The sequence below is a fragment of the Pyrgilauda ruficollis genome, unplaced genomic scaffold (assembly GCF_017590135.1).
Source record: "Pyrgilauda ruficollis isolate IOZ18807 unplaced genomic scaffold, ASM1759013v1 scaffold29, whole genome shotgun sequence".
Classification (NCBI taxonomy): Eukaryota; Metazoa; Chordata; class Aves; order Passeriformes; family Passeridae; genus Pyrgilauda; species Pyrgilauda ruficollis.
In genome coordinates this window covers 11,179,433-11,197,730 of record NW_024524266.1, presented here as the reverse complement: position 1 = coordinate 11,197,730, position 18,298 = coordinate 11,179,433, and the positions used below count along the sequence as shown (strand labels likewise).

Below are 18,298 nucleotides of genomic sequence, written 5' to 3'. Positions count from 1 at the left end.
AACAACTAGAAAAAGTTTATGAGGGTACAGGCATAAAAAACAACATATGCTTTTTTAGCTTCCCAGAAAGTAAACCTTTCATCCCAGATAAAGCAGAGGTCCTTGCCAGTACAAAAGCAGTTTCACAGGACTATTCATTATTACATTATTTTCACAGCTACTGGCAACCCAGAAACATACCACCCTCAATAAAGTAACTAAGGAACAACTACATGCAAATCGAATGGTAGATGCTAGCACAAATGCATTATTAAAGCTGCAGAAATAAAAAAAGTCAAAATCAGAAAATCCCCAGAGCAAGCTTTTTAAGGTATACGAGCCACAGCTACACGGCAGTTCTCAAATATGGGCCTCATTTCTGAGAGCATCCATGATTTTCACTTCCAGACAGTGAATACTCCTACCGAAACTAACACAGATCACACTAACATTTTATGTAAGTGTGAGCTTGCACATCTTCTTAGGTGATGAAGCTTTAGCTTTCTTTTCTAGCAGAAAGTTGTGGAGCTACTCATGTCCTAATAATTTAATTGTTTTTATTGAAGGAATGTATTTATCAGACTAAGTATGCACAGTCTCTGTCAGAAAATAATGCCATTACCTTAGAATACTGTAAAAATCCCAAAAGCATCAGCATTTGGAAATATATTTTAAAAGCCTTCCAATTAAACACACTTTACTAGACAGTGTTAAATTACAGAATATATTCCAAAATTAACTCAGTTTTATACAACCATAAGGCCTATTGACTTATTCCTTCATTTTAGCTTTAATACTGGCAAAATAATTAAATTCTAACTTTTTATGAATGTGGTCTTCAAGAATTTTCTACGTTATAGAATGGAAAACCAGAATGTATTAGAATAGATGTTAGAATAGAATACATACAGAATGTACTAGGAAAAAAAATCTGCAAGTGTTTTGAACATTAACATCTGATAATCAAACTTCAAGGACTTCATCTCATCTCTTCAGAAAATCCCAAATCCTACCATACTGTCTACAGGAACAAGCTCTCCAGCCAAAAGCTGCACTGAAATCTCAAGAATCAGGGTCCCAGATGTCTTCTTGTGAGGTGCTTGTAACATCTTCTGGTTTCTGACACCTTCAGATGCTTTGCTGAGGATAAATGCATTTTTAGGATTCTACATGCTGCGCAGCATATACAGTCCTTCTTCCCTTTTGTAAAGTAGTATTTTCTGTATTGTCAAGCCCACAAAAGTGTTTTTATTTCTAGTAATAACTGGCATTTTCTTGTTTGCATCTTACTCTCCAATGTCACCATCCCCACTTCTTACTAAGGCTGCGCTTGAGCCAGACCTGCAAGGAGGTTGTTTTTCCTATCTCTGTATGAAGGAAGCTAAGCTCCAGAGAGAAGGAGATGACTTTCCTCTGTAAACTCAGTCCTCATGACTCAGCATCCTCTAAATGTCAGCAGAAAAATACACCCCATTGGCATGCAGGAAAAACATAACAAGGGGTTATTTTACATTGTCAGGTTTCACAGAAAACTTTACCATTCAACATTTATAGGAAAAAAAAGTCTATTTTTCCTGCATCTCAGTTCTTCCCAAGACCTTTGACTGCAGCAGTCATCACCTGCGGTCCACCCACTTTTTCTCCATGGCTGGCTGAGGCAAAGAGAAAAAACAATGTCTCAGCCCAGTCTCAACTCTTCAGTGCCAGCAGGAACACTCCCAAGAAACACGTCTCTCTCATCCCCAAATTCCCTGTACAAACCCACTGCTCTTCCTCCCCTTGCCTTGCAGTGTGGACACCTGGAGTCCCTCACTGCACTCATTCCATCTGGGGAAGACTGAAAATGCTTTCTGACCATGCCCTGTCTCTACCCAAACCCCCCAGACCTCTGCTCAGAGCTCCCCCGTGCTGAACAGCCACCCACTCCCCTCAGGACCAGGGGAGAAGCTGCAGGAAGCCACAGCCCCATCTTCTCGCTTTCACCCAGCCTTTCAGCTGCCTCCTCCACTGCCCTTGCCATGGGATGCCACGGGATGCCACGCCACGCACCTCCAGGTACAGAGCTGGATGCGTGCTCCTAAAAAGCACAGCTGGCAGAAGTCAGCACAGCCATCACATGCATGGTGAAGACGTCTCCTGACAGGGCTTGGGAAAATCTGGGGATTTTCCGATTTTGACTTTTTCATGTCTGTAGCTTTTTAGAAGAGTAGAGGGAAGGATAGCGGTTGATTAGCAAAGTTTCACTGGTATTTTCCATGGCATTCCCTTCAGAGTTCCCTGGAACATACTATTAAAAATGGGTGCTTATTTTTATCTTTCACATATTCTGTACTTCTAGAACACAAGTAGTTGTACGGAAATTATTCTGATTAAATGCTGATTCTGTGCAAAGAAACAGATCTCAATTTAAGAAACAGGTCCTATAATTACAGACCCCTGAAAGAACTAGCTGTTTTATTTTACTGAAACCTTTTGAATATCAAGCTGAAAACATTATAAAAGACTGTGCTTCAGAATTTTGAGGATTTCTGAGGCTTATAAATTTTCCTTTAATCTATAGTTAAGAGAGCTCCTTCTTAAACTTAGTCAGAAGTCTATTCCAAATAGCTTTTTTAAGAGCTAACTAGTATTAGGGAACAGAAAAGCAATTCAATGAATGTGTCACTGCTACAGAAAACTGCTGTATCATGCTTATATTTCATTAAATAGCAGACTTTGGAAGATGAGAAATCAGCAGTTTCAATCATGATTAAAAGTTCCACCTTTGCACCACACACTAGAAATGCCCAAACATATAGAGGCAGTAAAAGGGGATCTTCTCAGCTTCAAAATGACATGTAGAATTATTATGCTACTATTTCAAGAGTTTAAAACCATTATTTAAAGGAGAAGAAAGTGTAGTTTTCTCAGGGCAGTAATCTCAATGACTGAAATTGCTGCATCCCAAGTAAAATTGCTAAAGTACAATTTTTTCACTTAATTACAATTTTTTTTAAAAAGCATTCTGCTAGTGACTACTGCTAACAAGAAAAGACATGGTAATTAATCGTTTCATGTCCTTTAATAGCTAATCTGAAGTGCTAATGAGTGTTCAAAACATAACAGAACTGTCAATTGTTACAGAGCTTCTCACTACACCATGGAGAAATGAATAAACTTGACACTTTTCCTTGGCTTGAGTCAGAATCAGAGCATCCCAGACCTGCTGGTTTAAGCACTGGTGACTCAGAGTGACTCCCTTTAGGAATGTTTTCCACCTGTCTTACCAGGTGCCTTGGCTCACACCCACCTGCTGGGAAGCCTCTCACCTCCCCCTGCTCCACACAGTCCAAGGGTACTCTCTAATTTCAGAACCTAACTCGAATAAAACCACAATATTACCACTACCACTCTCCCCCTGCCATCTACACATCAACCAACCTGAAAGAATTCTTTGTTAACTGTGAGACTTTCTTGCTCCCTTTCCTTGGATGCAGGCCTGTCTCACGTGCTGGGCAACTTCCCCCTGCTGATGAAAAACCCAGGAATGCTGTAGGGTGGCTCAGGGTTGTGACAAGAGATGCCCCCCTGACCAGCACCAGAGCCACCTCCAGCAGTGACCCTGCTACCCTCACCTTGCTCCCACATCAGCAGCTCAGTGTCCACACCAATAATGCCAAAGAGAAGGACCTTCTTTTAGTCCCTCTACAAAGAGTATGAAAGCATCTCCACCTGCCCTTCCCTGTAATCCACCTTTGGCCTATGGTAAATGCCATAAGCATTTGTCATAATATTTTACCATTAGGAAATAAAGCAAGAAAATTGGTGTATCCTTTATACAAGATATGTTGCATCGCTAACTTTTGGTTTTCTGTAATTTCTATGTCATGATGCTTTTCCTACCAGTCTTGGTATCTTAGTATCATAATTTCTTTTATGCAAACTCAGAAACAGAAACAGTTTAGTCTCGAACTGTAAGACAATGTATTTTAAATTTTCCTTGAGAAAGTCCATAAATACCCATTAAAATGTTCCTTTAAAAACATATCAAATACTGGTGCAAATAACAGCTAGAGCTTACCAGAATGTCAGCACTTACTACCATTACTAGTAGTGAGTACTCTTGAGGACCTCAGCTGATATTTTGAGCCTCTTTTAACACATGAACATACTGTACAGATTCACCAAATTATCTGGTACACTTTCTTCTCTTCAGAGCACTTTTAAAAATCCTTGAAGTCCTATTACAGCCCGACACAAGTGATGACTTACTGGGCAGTGTGTACAGAAGCCCCACCTGCCCTTAGAATAAATAGGATGCAGAGTCAGCATACAGCCACTGCAACACCATGTATCAGTATTTTGTCACAGCTTTGGTATTTCTCATAAAGCTTCAAGGAACTTCTGAACTAGATTTTGGTGGTATATTTGCTTATTTTCCATCAACACAAATTTGTCCTCCAGTGTCTCACTTATTAATGTAACAGTAATATGTGCTGTGCAAGATCAAACCAGACCTGTAAGTTATGCCAGGCAGGAATTTTATACTGAAGGGTTTCCTGTTGCTTAAAATAAGCAGATAATATATATTAACACCAAAAATTGCAGTACCTTTTTTTTTTTTGTCTGTTCATACACTGCCTTTCTCTTTTACATGTGACAAAGTTATACAGGGCCTACATCTTACAGAGCCCAAGACAAGAGGCACCCATTCAGTTGGTTTCTGGCACCAGGTCTCTTCCAACATAGTGGGTTATGAATTACAAACATCTCTTCTCTCCTACATACAGTCAGAATAATGGTGAATCAGATAGCAAAATCTGATGGCTTCTACTGCTCAGCCAAAAGTATGAGCAATTGGGTGACCAGATCTCTTCCTCCAAATAGCCTGCACAATTATTTACTTCACCTTGTCTGGTGCCATTCAGGCTGCAACACCCTTTTTGCTCAGGGATGAAGAGAGGAGCTTACTTAAGCCCACCCCATCCCTTACTTTTGGGCAGGTGAGGGTGGTTTGTTTTAATTTTTAAGACTCCTGTACTTACAGAAAGAATCCAACCTCGTGTGAAATTTTAAGCCACTAATAATGACTTTTTTACTCTTCAGTGTGCTAAAGAATCTGCATCATCATGACCACCAAAAACCTTTTCAAGGGACTGCTTGACAGCAGGGACAAAAGTAATGAGGTTGTCGGTTGTTAATCCTCAATCCACCCCACAGCTTTTGGCAAAAGATAGGAGGAAAAGTACGGCTTGTTTAGGAGGTGGCTCAGTCTTCCCAGGTGGGTGAAGCTGCTCAGACCTCCAGTCTCAAATCAGAAATGACAGGCAGCACAGCAGTCTTTGAGTCCCACCTGTGCACACTCAGATTGGTGTGGAAGAAATGGGAGCTCTGCAATGAGGATACCACAGAACAATACAAGGCCTCAAGTAATTTGAAAGACATCAGCCACCACTGAGTGCCTATGAAAGAATAGACAATCCTGCCTCTTCACTAAAAAAGAGCACTTTTCCTTTTAAAAAGGTTACTTGAAAAGGATTATGGCATTGTAACCATTTCTTTATTTAAAACACATTCCCAAGCTTCATGTATCAAACTAAAGGTCATTCAGCTTAGTCTCCCCGTAAGGCAGAGGCACTCACACAGGCAGAACAAACCATATCTTATGAAGCTAAACAAGACTGAAAATGCTTTCTGTGTTAATGATTAACAAAACTTCGTATTTGCCAGTATTTAAAACACCTTATTATTTCTAAGTTATACAAGTCCGACACATCAGCATCCTACAAAACTAATATCAACAAGAAATGAATCTGTCAAAGTGCAAACAATTTCTGCCTAACAAAGAGGATACATGGCAAGTAATATAACAGTGGTTTTAATTAGCTGGGCATATAAAGCTGTTACAAGACAAATTTCTTTCATTTAAAAAAGCAGACAGTCAGTTAGAAATGCTTCACTGCACCAAAACTGAAGATGACATAAGACAATAAACCTTCTCCTCCCCTGTAACAAGGGGGAACTAGAGCAGTATCACCAAAGTAGCAGATGATGAGCAGCCCCTTCTCCTGCTGCCACAATACTGGTAACTCCCCAGAAATGCCAGCAATAAAGGGGGTCCAGCAGCACAGAGAAAAAAAAAATCAGCAGTAAAAAGGACCATTTTCTATAATTTTTCAGACACTTGGGATAAGAGCTTCATGCAAAATTAACTGTAGAATATTCTAAGTCCCTCCAGTATTGAGTACCAATGTTTTGTGCATTGGCCAAAAATGGTAGCATGGCACCCACAGCATATTGGGTATACACTTTTTTATAATGTAAAAAAAAAAAAAAGGTGACTAAGAATATGTGTGTATGCATAGCAGACCTTTTTTTCTCCACTCCACTTAAGGCACTCTACTTTCCACATCAGACAATTGCATTCCAACATAAGGTTCCCATCTTCCCCTCTGCTTTGGGCTGGAGGTATAACCCAAAGAAGGGCTGTGCCAGCTGCTCCTCTTCCCCAAAGCACCAGGGGCAACATCAAAAACATCAGCAGAAAGCCCACTGCACATGTTATTAGCAGAATACTTCGTCTGCCCAGGCCCAAGCAGAGAAACTCAGGCACTTGAAGAGAGAAATTAGATGCCTGAATTTAAGATCACAGGGCATGATTGCAGGCAGTTTTGTCTCATCAAATTAGGATGCAGACAGACATCCTTGCCTCCAGATGCTGTTGTTGCCAATGCCACCCTGGGCACACCAGCCAGGATGCTCAAGGCATTTAAGAGACATTTAAGCTCCCAGTCCTAGCACCCACAATTATTAGAAAATTCTGGGTAAAATGAAGAACAAAATACAGACAGTCCTGGAAGCAAAGCTGAGAATCCAAGACACATCCTTGCAGCTAAATGGAGATTCACTGGACAGCAGTTTCTTATTTTTTAAAGTGGTTTTGTGAACAGAGATTACAAGATACTGCACGAATGTTGGATTGTTCCCCTTCAATTCAAAACAAGCCATTGTTCTGGGATGGGAAACCGGTTTCTGAAAAGACAAATATCCCTTATTGCTTGTTTCATTAAACTGGTAAAAGAAAATTTAATTCAAATTAAGAAAACTCATATTCAAACGGCTCCACTGGAGAAAAACAATTGATATTTATGTGCTGTTGCCACTTTGCACTCATTACAGAGGCTAATGTTTTGCAAGACACATCTTTTAAACCTTCCTAAGCTTATTATTTACTATCTCCTGACAAGCATGACTTCATTTCATGAGCTGGCACACATCCCATTGTGAGAATCTAATCTTTAATAACATATCCTAATTAAATATGCACATTTAATGCAGAAACCAATAGCTAAAATTCAGAACAAAACAAAAAACGCTCATTTGACTAAACAAAGCAATTGGATTAGAGTGCACAGAGCAAACTCAAATATTAAGTCACATATGTCACAGCAAAAAGCCATTAAGGGAAGGGGGAAAAAATCCCCCAAATTGTCAGGCAGACAATTGTTTACAGCTGACCATATCCGACCCCTCCAGGAATTCCTAGCTAGCTTACTCCCCATCTGTCATGTGATAATAACTTTGAAAGAAGCACATTTAAGAACTCATCAAAAGAACAAGCTAATTGTTATTAGTGTGTTTGATTCCACTTAAGGGTGTGCTGTTCTACAGAATCTACAAGGATTTATTCTTCTCACCACTCTTGGCATAATTTCACCATTCATTATTTTGAGTGGTTCCACAGTGACAAAAAAATCCCAAAATAGTGAGCATCAAAAAAAAAAAAACTTTATCAAAACAGTATTCTTCAAGAAACTCCTCACAGTATTTGAGAGCATGAAACAACAGGGGAAAGGCTTAGGGTTTACAACTTAAATTCTTAGGATAAATACAAGTCAATTGTATTGACTACACCACATTGCTGAACACAAACAAAGCTAGAAAATGTAATGAAATTAAAATATTACTGTTTCTAGGTCGTATTTCATCCACAGAGGAGACTCCAAAACCCAGGTCACCTGCTCCAGGTGACCCTGCCTTGGCAGGGGGGTTGACAGGATTATCTCCAGAGAGATATCTCATAATTCTATGATTCTGTGAGATGGCTACCACCTCTTCATTGCCACTACTCTTCAGCTGTCTTATTCAAGCCAAGATACATCAGGAACACCAAAACCAATTTATGAGAAAAAAAAACCCACAAGAACAACAACAAAAAACACATCAAAAAATACTATCAAACCAACAAGAAAACACAGTAATCATAGGAAATACAGAAACTTCATGATGACATATACATTATACTTTCTATCTTTGCAAACAGTAACTTCACCATAACTCATTAGGCATCCAAATGCTCTCTCAGTAATGAAGTTTGCTAAAGCATTCATAATTAAAACAGTACTTTGAAGGCTATGAACTACCCAATTCTTTTAAAAAATGAGTTTACTTGCTCTTGAGGAGTCCTGTCATAGACCTGTCTTCTTTTTCTAATGATAATCTGTCCTATGTCCTTCAAAAGTTCAGATTGACACTTACACGGAATTTTTTTATGTGCAATGATTACACTTCCAAACTGAAACTCTGTCAAATCCACATGCAGAGCATGACAAATTATTCACACTACACTGTGCTCTTGGACTCAGTTATCAGAACTCCAGAAACATGCTTTTGACCCCAGACTGCATTGAACAGCTAAGATCCGGGCAGTTTAAAACACACAATGAAATAACGACTGAAGTAACAAAAACTACATCTGCTTTTGAAGTCCAGTATCCAACAGTGAAATTACAGACTGCTGGTATTTTCAAGAGGACTTGTGGGGCACAATAATCAACACTACACCCAAAAACATTAAAAGAAATTTAAGAAACATTAAGCCTCCACATTCTAGGTTAAAACTATCATATACTTTTATTTTAAAATATTTGAAAACTGCAACATTTGACAACATTGAAATAATTAACACCTCTCGAAAAGCAGTAAGGACCATTTTGTCATCCTGCATTTACAGAAAATTGTACAAACAAGTAGAAGTGGACTACCAAAATAAAAACAGACTAACACATTTGGTTTGGGTTCTTTTTGTATTAGCTCTAATAAAATAATAGCCATTCTCATCTCTGAAGAGAAATGGAGACAAAGGGCACATGGTTCTGTTCATGATGATACAACAACAATAAACAATACAGCCAGAAGTCAGCCAGTGCTGAACACTCCAGAAGGTACTTCTTGGATATCTCACAAAAAAGCCTCCAGTCACGCTTCACTGAAACTAAGCAAGAAGAAAATTGTTACTTTTTTTGTGTTTAAAAGGTGTACACAAAGTAGGACAAGCGCAGTTCACAACTGTTGAGGGTACACAACCAAAGATGTTTTTTTAGAGAGCAACTTCTACTTTGTGTTCAACAGATCCTTCTACCAATATTTCTTCAAACAGAAAAATCTGAAACAAAACAAGGACAAGAACAGCACTGCACCTTGTGAATCAAACTATCAACTACACAAAAGTAACCAACAAAACTACAAAGCAATTAAAGAAAGTAAGGCAAGCACATGTAATGGATATCGATGAGGGGAATCCAGTTACCGAGATTTTAATTATTAACATGGAATTTAATTAGCATGCCGCAGCTAACTCTCCCACTACTATGAAGCAAGCCTTCAGCAACCACACCTGGTCAAGATTTCAGGTTGGCATCTCACTAAAATGACTAAGTTCTCTTGTCATTCCCATGAAGGGTTTCAGTGCTGACTCAGAGGGAAGAATGCCATCTAGTGAATTACTCAGACAACACTGGCACATCCCACCTATATTTACCTGGCCTCAATACGCAGAGGAAGGACTCCTTCACCTCCTTATTGATGTGAAGATTATCAGGAGAGAGAGGAGATAAAGCAGGAGGAGAAAACAGGGAAAAAATAAATATTTAAAAATAAGTCATTTATAGCTGTAGCTACTGGCAACTGGTGGATCTGGCCAAACTAAAAATAAATTCTGCATTTTAACAAAACCAGTAATGTTATCAACTTCTTTACAGCTGACAGTCATTGCCTGTGGGAGGAAAGAGCCCTTTAGAGGTGAGCCTGCCAGCTGCTCAGCTCTATACATGGGTATGCTCATCCTTCCAAACACAAGAGGCCAAGCACAGGTCCCAGCATTACCCACGCTCATGGACAACCTTAGCTGCTACCCCAACACTCCTCGTGCTGGACACCTCTGACCGCCCACACCCCACTCCAGTAAAAACCCCAGCAGAGGAGTCACCACAGCATTCACAACTCAACATCACCAAATATAGACCCTGTTCCACTTAAATCAAGGGATGCTTGAGGCTGATGCAAGTCCTAAACCATTTATTTTAAAAGCTACTTGAACCTTTAATTTAAAGGCTCAAATAATTCTCATCAACATTTCTCCCTCTTCTTCACACAACAGAAAAAGGTATCAATATAAAAGTACAGCAATGCGCAACCGACTACATTAAAATAACACACTTAAGCTGAATATAGTTTAATTAAGGCTTACTCTGGTGCACTCCAATATTAATTAATAGTTTACTTGGAAAGTCCCACCATATGGTACCGTAGCAGATGTTAATCATGTAAAGCCAAACACTTTGAAATTACTGTTCTAGCCACTTCATCTGAGGTACCAAGTGCCCTAAATTTCTACTTAAAGGATAAGCTGGAAATGCCAAACATCCTACAAGATGACATCCACAGCGATTTTCTTCAAGATAATATTATCTGGCAGATAAGTAGCACAAAATGGAGTAGATTTTTAAGCCTCCAGTACTATAAAATCATTGGCTACAGACAATGCTGGACTCTCTTTGCATAAGAAAAATGCCTGCATTGCAAACCTTGAGGAAAAATCTATTTTGTCTCCCAGATATCTGCTAAACCCCCTACACAGGGAGGGCAAAAATGTGTACACAAGAGGATGTGCACTAAGCATTCCAGATCTTGGCTGCTCCAGACCCATGGATCTGTGTCTTCCAGTCCTTCATCCTTCAAGTGCAAGAAAGGAACATCATGAGGAGCAGTAGATGCTTGCTCTTGGACAGTTGGCTATTTTAAATTGAAGAGGAACTGCCCTGCTAGGCCTGTCTCATAACAGGAAATTGGCAATGCTCTGAGAAGATTTGTGTGGCAGTAGATTTCTTATAATATGAGCCTAATACTGGGCCCCCAAAATTTTTCTTCTGAAAAAATACAGTTCATCTCCATCTCCTCACTTCATCTTTCTAGAGAAAGCAAATGCACTTGAAAAGCTGGAAGAGACCAATGAAGAAAATCTGACCTTTCAGAATTTCCCAACACAGTGTTTCCAGACAGGATTTCTTAACAAGGTATTTGGGAACTTACTCTTCAGCATTTGTCTTGGTAACTATTCAGCTTCTAAACTGAAGGTTTAAAGTATTCATTAAGAAAATAATTTAAGCAGTAAGTGTGAAAGCACAGTTTTGCTTTATTTGGATCTATAAATCTAAAGCTGTTATCCTGATGAAAGTAAGTGCTTGCTACAGGTGATCCTACGTGCAGTTATGTTTTAATGAGGACATTGTAACTTCTTGGGGAAAAAAAGCAGTTACACAGAGTGGAAGCCTTGAAGAATTAGTTCTTTCTCCTTGTTGCTTTGAATACGAGCCTATACAGGGAGAAATTTCTCAGGAAACAGCTTCTCCTTATTCCTCTAGAAAATGGTAACAAATATTACTACTTGACTCTGGGAAATACAGCACAATCAAAAGCCACAGCAACTTAACTGAGATTAAATGGTTATCTACACTTTTGCAGATCAGAAAGGCTAGACCATTTGTCAGTTTGGGGTTTAGAAGATAAAACTGCCTGGGTTATTATTGTTAGAGTGCCTTAAGACAACTACTTGCAAAGATTCTAAAAATACATCTGTATATACATTTCAATCCTCTCATCTGAAAAGTGATCTGGTTTATATTGCTGCCTTGCAAAATTTTTGACACCCATTAACCAGAAAAGGCATTTGTAAATTCCTTGGTTTAATACTGCATTGTGCAAATAAATCTGAAAAAGATCAAAATACAGAGCTTTACCGAACTGTTGCAAAAAACCACTTGAGAAAACATATTGTGAGGCCATATTTAAACTAACAGATGTTTCAGAAATAGAACAATATGTTCAAACAAAATAAAGGTGTAAATGGGCAGTGCTAAAAGAGCTTCACAACTAAGCACATCAATTTCAGTAGCGACTGAAATGACCTCATCTAGGAAAGCTCCCTCCTAAAAAGATCATAAATTTAGAAATGAATTCTGATGTTATGCTTAAAATTTGGCTGCATGAATTATTTGCAGAGTGGCTGCTTATGTAACATTGCCTTTGCTATGGCAACACCCGGCTGTTAGGCTTTGACACATCCCAGTTGCAACTGCAGTTTCATTTTCTGCTGATAAACAATGGCAGGAGAGGTTTTCTAATCACAAACAAAGATGCTCTAAAACATTTCATCATGATTGATGTGGCGGCCATTGATACTGCTAAAACTCCTAATGTCAGAAGGGCAAGCAAAAATTGAGGGATCCACAGGAAAAATAAACAAACTAGAGAGAGAGATATCTTCCAGCACTGCTTCCAATACAGTTTTAAAGCTGGAGTCTTATAAACTAAAGTTTGGAATAGTGCAGTTTGAGTCTTGACTACCTGTCTTTGTATAAACTCCCTTCTCCAAAAAGTCCCCCACTTTGTCTGACTAAAATTCTTGTTACTTTCTTACAGAGTAACTATCCATAAATTAAAGAGGTTATGTGTTCATCAAAATTGAACTCCAGCTATGGCATTATTTAATATTTTTCTACAGCCTTTTTTGCTAGGCGTTACAGTAAAAGCCATAAATCCATTTAATGGCATCACTTCAAAGCTAATGGAGTACACATACCCTCCGAAACTGTAAAATTTTAGTTTGCTTTACACTGGACAAAGAAAATAGTGGTTTAATGCTGACAAATTGTAAAATGCCTGATCTATTCCACATATGGTACTTAGCAATGACTATTAAGTTGATGACTATTCTGACACTCATCAGTCACCTACACACACTTGACAAGGAATCGAAGTTTCAGAATCCAAGTGTTTTTCATACTCTCATCCAGCTTTTTTTTCCCTGAGACAACTCAGCCTTTTCCATATTATTTCCAATAGTCACAATTTTTAAGGGCCCTGCCAAAATCAGTGTGAAGGGAAGTAGCATAAGAGAGAAGCTTTAACTTAATAGACCACTAGAAGAAAAACTAGAAGTTATGGACAAAATTGAAAGCCCTAAATAAGGCACATACATTTGTGGAATCACACCTCCTCTTTAACATAAAGTAGGTGCTCACATGCCTTTGTAACACTGTAGTCCATCCTACCCTCCAGAAAAAGCTCCCCCCTAAACCCAGTCCATGTCAGTCTTTAGAGAAAACCATGGCCAAAAATGTGGTTGGTCTGATAGTGATCCTGAACACAGGATTCACCCTTACTTCTTTAAAGACCTGGGATTTGCAAGATCCCAATGATGTGAGAGAATTTGTGACCTCACTGATGAGCTTCCCTGTTGCTAACTGATGCTTCAGGAACTGCAGCAGAACCCCGGTATGCCAAAGCAGTCCTAGGGCTCCACGCATGCACGAACAGGAGTAGGAGGATCCCCATGGCAATACTTTTTTTAAATCATCATTAAGTACTGTCGTATTTAGTGTCAGAGCATTCCTACAAACTGTTGCATTTTCCTGATGAATAACATATAATTCCCACTACACCAAGTGGAGCACAGTTGTTGGCAGCCTGTGATGACGCTGCAAACACACATGCCACTGAAAATGGACCTGAACTTCAGCACACAAACAGCAGACAGAAACAGCTCTCAAACCCATGCAATCATACAGATGGGGAACTTTTGCACTCTGCTTTCACTTTGCTAGCACATTCATATTTCTGCTTCTCTCCCCCTAGTCCTTCTAAATATTTGCATCCTTCTAAACCCTGGTAGGGTAGACTTTTATAGAAGTTAAAAGCCCCTACTCCTTAGCATTAGAAGCCTTTAAAGGCAACCCCATGCCTCAGATGTCAGCTTCTTGAGTATGACTACCATTACAACAGTTTAGACTGTACAAGCTTCATATAAGCCCTATGAGCTGTCATTCAGCAAGCAAAAAATAAATATTTAAGCTTTGTTAGATAAAGTGATATCGAATTTTGTTCAGGTGGACTGCCTTTTTTAACAGTTTCTGCCAATGAGAGATTGGTACTGAATTAAAATTCGAATATTGTTAAAAGCAGCCAGCCCTCATCAAAATATAGTAATCATCAATAACCCCAGACCAAAGAAGTTACATTAGAAGACTCAGTTAAAAACATCCTAATGTCTGGTAAGTAACTGAGTGTCTTTAAGTATTCTCAGAAATCTAAAATACATCTGGCATGTTCCCCTCCTGAGTGAGTGAAAGAAAGCCATGACGTTTGACGACGCCTTTGTAACATGTCAACGTCCTGAGACTCAGGAGTGGAATCCACACATGTCCTCCAGAGGGGAGGCAGAGGAGGTGGCTGACACACTTTCATCTCACTGATCCATACAGGACCTTTAAAATTAGTACTAGATATATGAAAAGCACAATAATACATGGTTTAAATCAATTTAAATACTCATTTTATCCTCCACGTACAATATGCCATCCTGTGGGAGAGATGAGCTAATCCATCTACGCTTTTTCCAGCTCTATGACAGTTGCTCTTCTGGGTTCACTTTAAACCCTGGAAAACTCAGATGCTGACAGAGGCTCTCCTCACTTTGTCCCTTTCACTTACAAAGTTTTAACTGGTACTTTGGTCCAGAACTTCTTGTTGTACACATTTTCACAGTCAAAATTTAGGTCAGTTACATATTTGTATAACCAATTCCAGGTACAACTCTGTAACTCAGCAGCACTGGCATTAGCCCATTACAAGGATCCACAATGTGTCTGTCAAGGAATTAAAAACTGACAAGATACTGGAGAAACTGCATTTATTCCATGAATACCCAGTCTTGAGGTTGTTCCCTATACAGACATCCAGCCCAGGGATTGGCACTTTCATCTAACCCTTTTGAGTGGAAATACTTTCCCCATGTTCATTTCTCACATATTATAATTTCAGGCCCAATGCTTTATCACTACTCTGAGCAAAATGCCACTGAGGTAATGGTTCTTTTGCCTAAATAAAGAATTCCAGATGAGGCCTTTTACTGCAAATGTTCAGGTCATACCAACAAGACCATCACAAAAACACTGAGAACAATAAAATTTAAAGTGTTTCATTTCCCCTTGCTTTCAGATAACTGTAAACAATGTTGACCGGTAGGATTTCCCTTTTTCAGGAAAGATTTTGCTTTGAACATCAAAATCTGTTTGGAAGAATTTTCTTTACAGAGCTGCTCTGAGCAGGCATATGACATAGAAAGGCACTTACTTCAAGGAAGAGGTTAAAACCAAGTTCAACATTTATAATTCTGTAAAATAACCCCCAGTAAGCCAGCAAAATATTCTCACATCTTGAAGTTTAATGTAATTTATGCAAGCCAGACTTGGCTGCTGCTAATACAGAGACCACTACTGCACTCCTTCCAAAGTTTTCATGACAGACACGTTCATGTTTTATTCATCAAACTTGTCTTGGGTATCCCTTAAAACACAAATAAGCTATTTGGGGGACTTTCAGAAACACAATTTGCTGGAAACAAACCCCTTAAAGCATTAGAAGAACATTTTTTTCATATGGATTTCAATACCAATGTTTGCAATACCACACATTATAAGTAAGGAAAACAAAGTTGTTGCAGCAAAGACCGCTTGCCCTTATCCACTACCACCCTTCCCACAAACTCAGCAAGGTGTGACCCATCAGGCAGGAGCAAACCTGCCCCCAGCTACTGGCCATACTCGTTTCCAGGCTCAACTTTTGAAACTAGAGTGGCTCCCTGAGTGCTTTTCCTCCAAGACTGCTGGTCACAGGCAGGTGCTTTATCTCCTTGCACCACCAAAGTGAAAGTGCCCGTGCTGCACAGAATACAAAACGAAGAAACAGAAGCATGAAGCAACATATATGCGTTCTCTCCGTAAAAATGAAAGTCCTCCAGAGAAACAATCCAACATTCAGGCCAGAAAAAACAGGTTAAACACTAAAAACCAAGCTTCATATTAGAAAGTGGACAACTGCAATAACTGCCTTTTTTTTTTTTTGTAAAGTTTACACGATTATTTCTAAAAGATTTGCAGCTCTAGTGTTAGTCAGGTTTCTAACTACAAACCCTTATCCAGCAGCACAATTTCTAATGCTACCATTTAGCCTGTTCTTTTCAAATTACTGATTTTATAATAATGTAATACAAAAGCAGAGTATGCAATGCACTTCACCTGTCATTTATGAAAAGTAGTTGATGTATTACATTTTTTAGGTGTTTTAAAAATGCATTATCTGCAAATTCATTGTTTTTATGCATTCCCCAAATTATGGGGAAGGCATCTCAGACACTGATTAGAAAAGAAGTCCTACACAATCTTTTTATTTTGAAGTAAAAATGTTGGAATCTAAAATTGCTGTAAAAAACACTTTGAAGTTGAAAATGGTTTGCTCTTAATACTGATCATCTGTAGCTTCTTTAAGTTTTTTATTAGTATTTATTAATTTCTCAGGATATGAAGTATTACATCATTCTTTTCAATTGTTATTCTACAGAGTGAGAATGCTTCCGAAAGTGCGAAGCTATGTATGTTACTAAATGAAATTATAACTCGCCAGCTATAAATGCCAGGATTGAATAACTGAAAACATATGCTATATGCCTGAAATTTTAAGGATGATGAAACTGTCACATTGGTAGCACACAGCATGTTATAAAGAACTCCCACAATGTAGCAGTTGTTCAAAACTTGTACCCATCCGGTCATTCTATCTTTATAAAAAGATATATAACACTAGATGGTGATTTATTCAAAACACAGCTGCAGCCTAACTTAAAGGTAATATGAAAACCCCCCACACACACACACAAAACTACACAACAAAATACCTTTTCACATTACAGCACATCAGAATGGCATACACAGAGAATAGCATACACAAGAAAAGCGTTTCCAAAAGGTCCAAATTTTATTCCCATCAGAGTTTATTTGAGGGAAGGACAGGTGAGGGAGCGGGAGAAGCGAAGCAGCGGAACAACCACACTCAGCCCAGAGCCCAGGCTGTTCGCGCTCCCTTCAATCACGGATCTTGAAGCGCAGCCCCGGGGAAGGGGACGGCGACCGCCCGACGCTCGGAGCCCCCGGCCCGGCCGGAGAAGGCCCCCGCCCGGCACGGCGGCTCCCCGGCAGCGGGGGGAGCCCCGGCACCTCCGAGGGCACGGACCGACCCCCGGCCCCGCCGCCCGCGGAGCGCCCCGGCCCCTCCTCACGGGGGAGGTCGCACCCGCGTCTCCCCCAGCCGCGTCTCCCCCAGCACCGGCGGGTGCCGCCCGTTCGGCTGAACTTTCATTCGCGAGGCGTTTCGCGCCGCACCCGCCGGGAGCAGCCGGACACGCTCCCCGCGTCCCTGGGCGGCTGGGGGCGGCTCCATGGCCACACCACGGTCGCCGCCCGGGAGCACCCCGGGCTCCCCCGGGCTCAGCCTCGCCTCCGCCTCCGGCCCCCTCCCCAGCTCTATGGACAGCCGGGGACCGTCCCCGCTCTGAGCCCGGGGCAGGGGGGCAGCGCGGCCCCCGGCCCCAGCGACGCGGCCCCGACGGCCTCCCGCCTCCCCTCCCAACCCAGCCAAAGCGTGGGGGCACCGCCGCTGCCAGGAGGCGGGATCCCGGCGCGGGGGAAGCCGCGGAGCTCCCCGCACCTGCGGGGCGGGGGTGGGGGGTGATGGGAGAGGGCACCGCGCGGCCCCGGCACCGCTCCTCACCTTTCATCCAGTCGACGACCTGGCTCGGCGACCACTTACTGACGGGCTCCATGATGAGGGCCATGGGCGGCTCGGGGGCGCGGGGCTCGGGCGGCCGCCGCTCTTCGGGCGAGGGGCGAGGCTGTGCGGGGCGGAGGGACCGCGCTGCCCGGAATCCCGGCGGCAGGAGGAGAGAGCCGCTATATCCCCGCTTGCCTTCGCTCCGCTCGCTCGCTCGCCGCCTCTGTGCCTCTCTGGGGATTTCAGTTCATGTTGCCGGCTCGGCGGGGAGGGGGAGGAGGAGGAGGAGGGGGAGAAGGGGGCGGCACGCTCCGACGCCTCCCGCCCCCGCGAGCCCGCGGGCAGCGGCGGCGGCTCCCGGCCCCGCCGAGAGGTCGCTCCTTGGCGGCGGCGAGCG

General features: G+C 41.2%; 1 protein-coding gene across 4 annotated transcripts in view; it reads right to left on the bottom strand.

Moving 5' to 3' along the window:
• Positions 1-18,029, bottom strand: part of CNKSR2 (connector enhancer of kinase suppressor of Ras 2) — a 205,671-nt gene extending 187,642 nt beyond the window's left edge. For all 4 annotated transcript variants that reach the window (XM_041472375.1, XM_041472376.1, XM_041472378.1 and 1 more), the window contains exon 1: positions 17,902-18,029. In XM_041472375.1, coding sequence (XP_041328309.1) covers positions 17,902-17,965 — 64 coding nt within the window. In that variant the 5' untranslated portion in view covers positions 17,966-18,029. The remainder of the gene's footprint in view (positions 1-17,901) is intronic.
• Between the last annotated feature and the right edge of the window lie 269 nt (positions 18,030-18,298).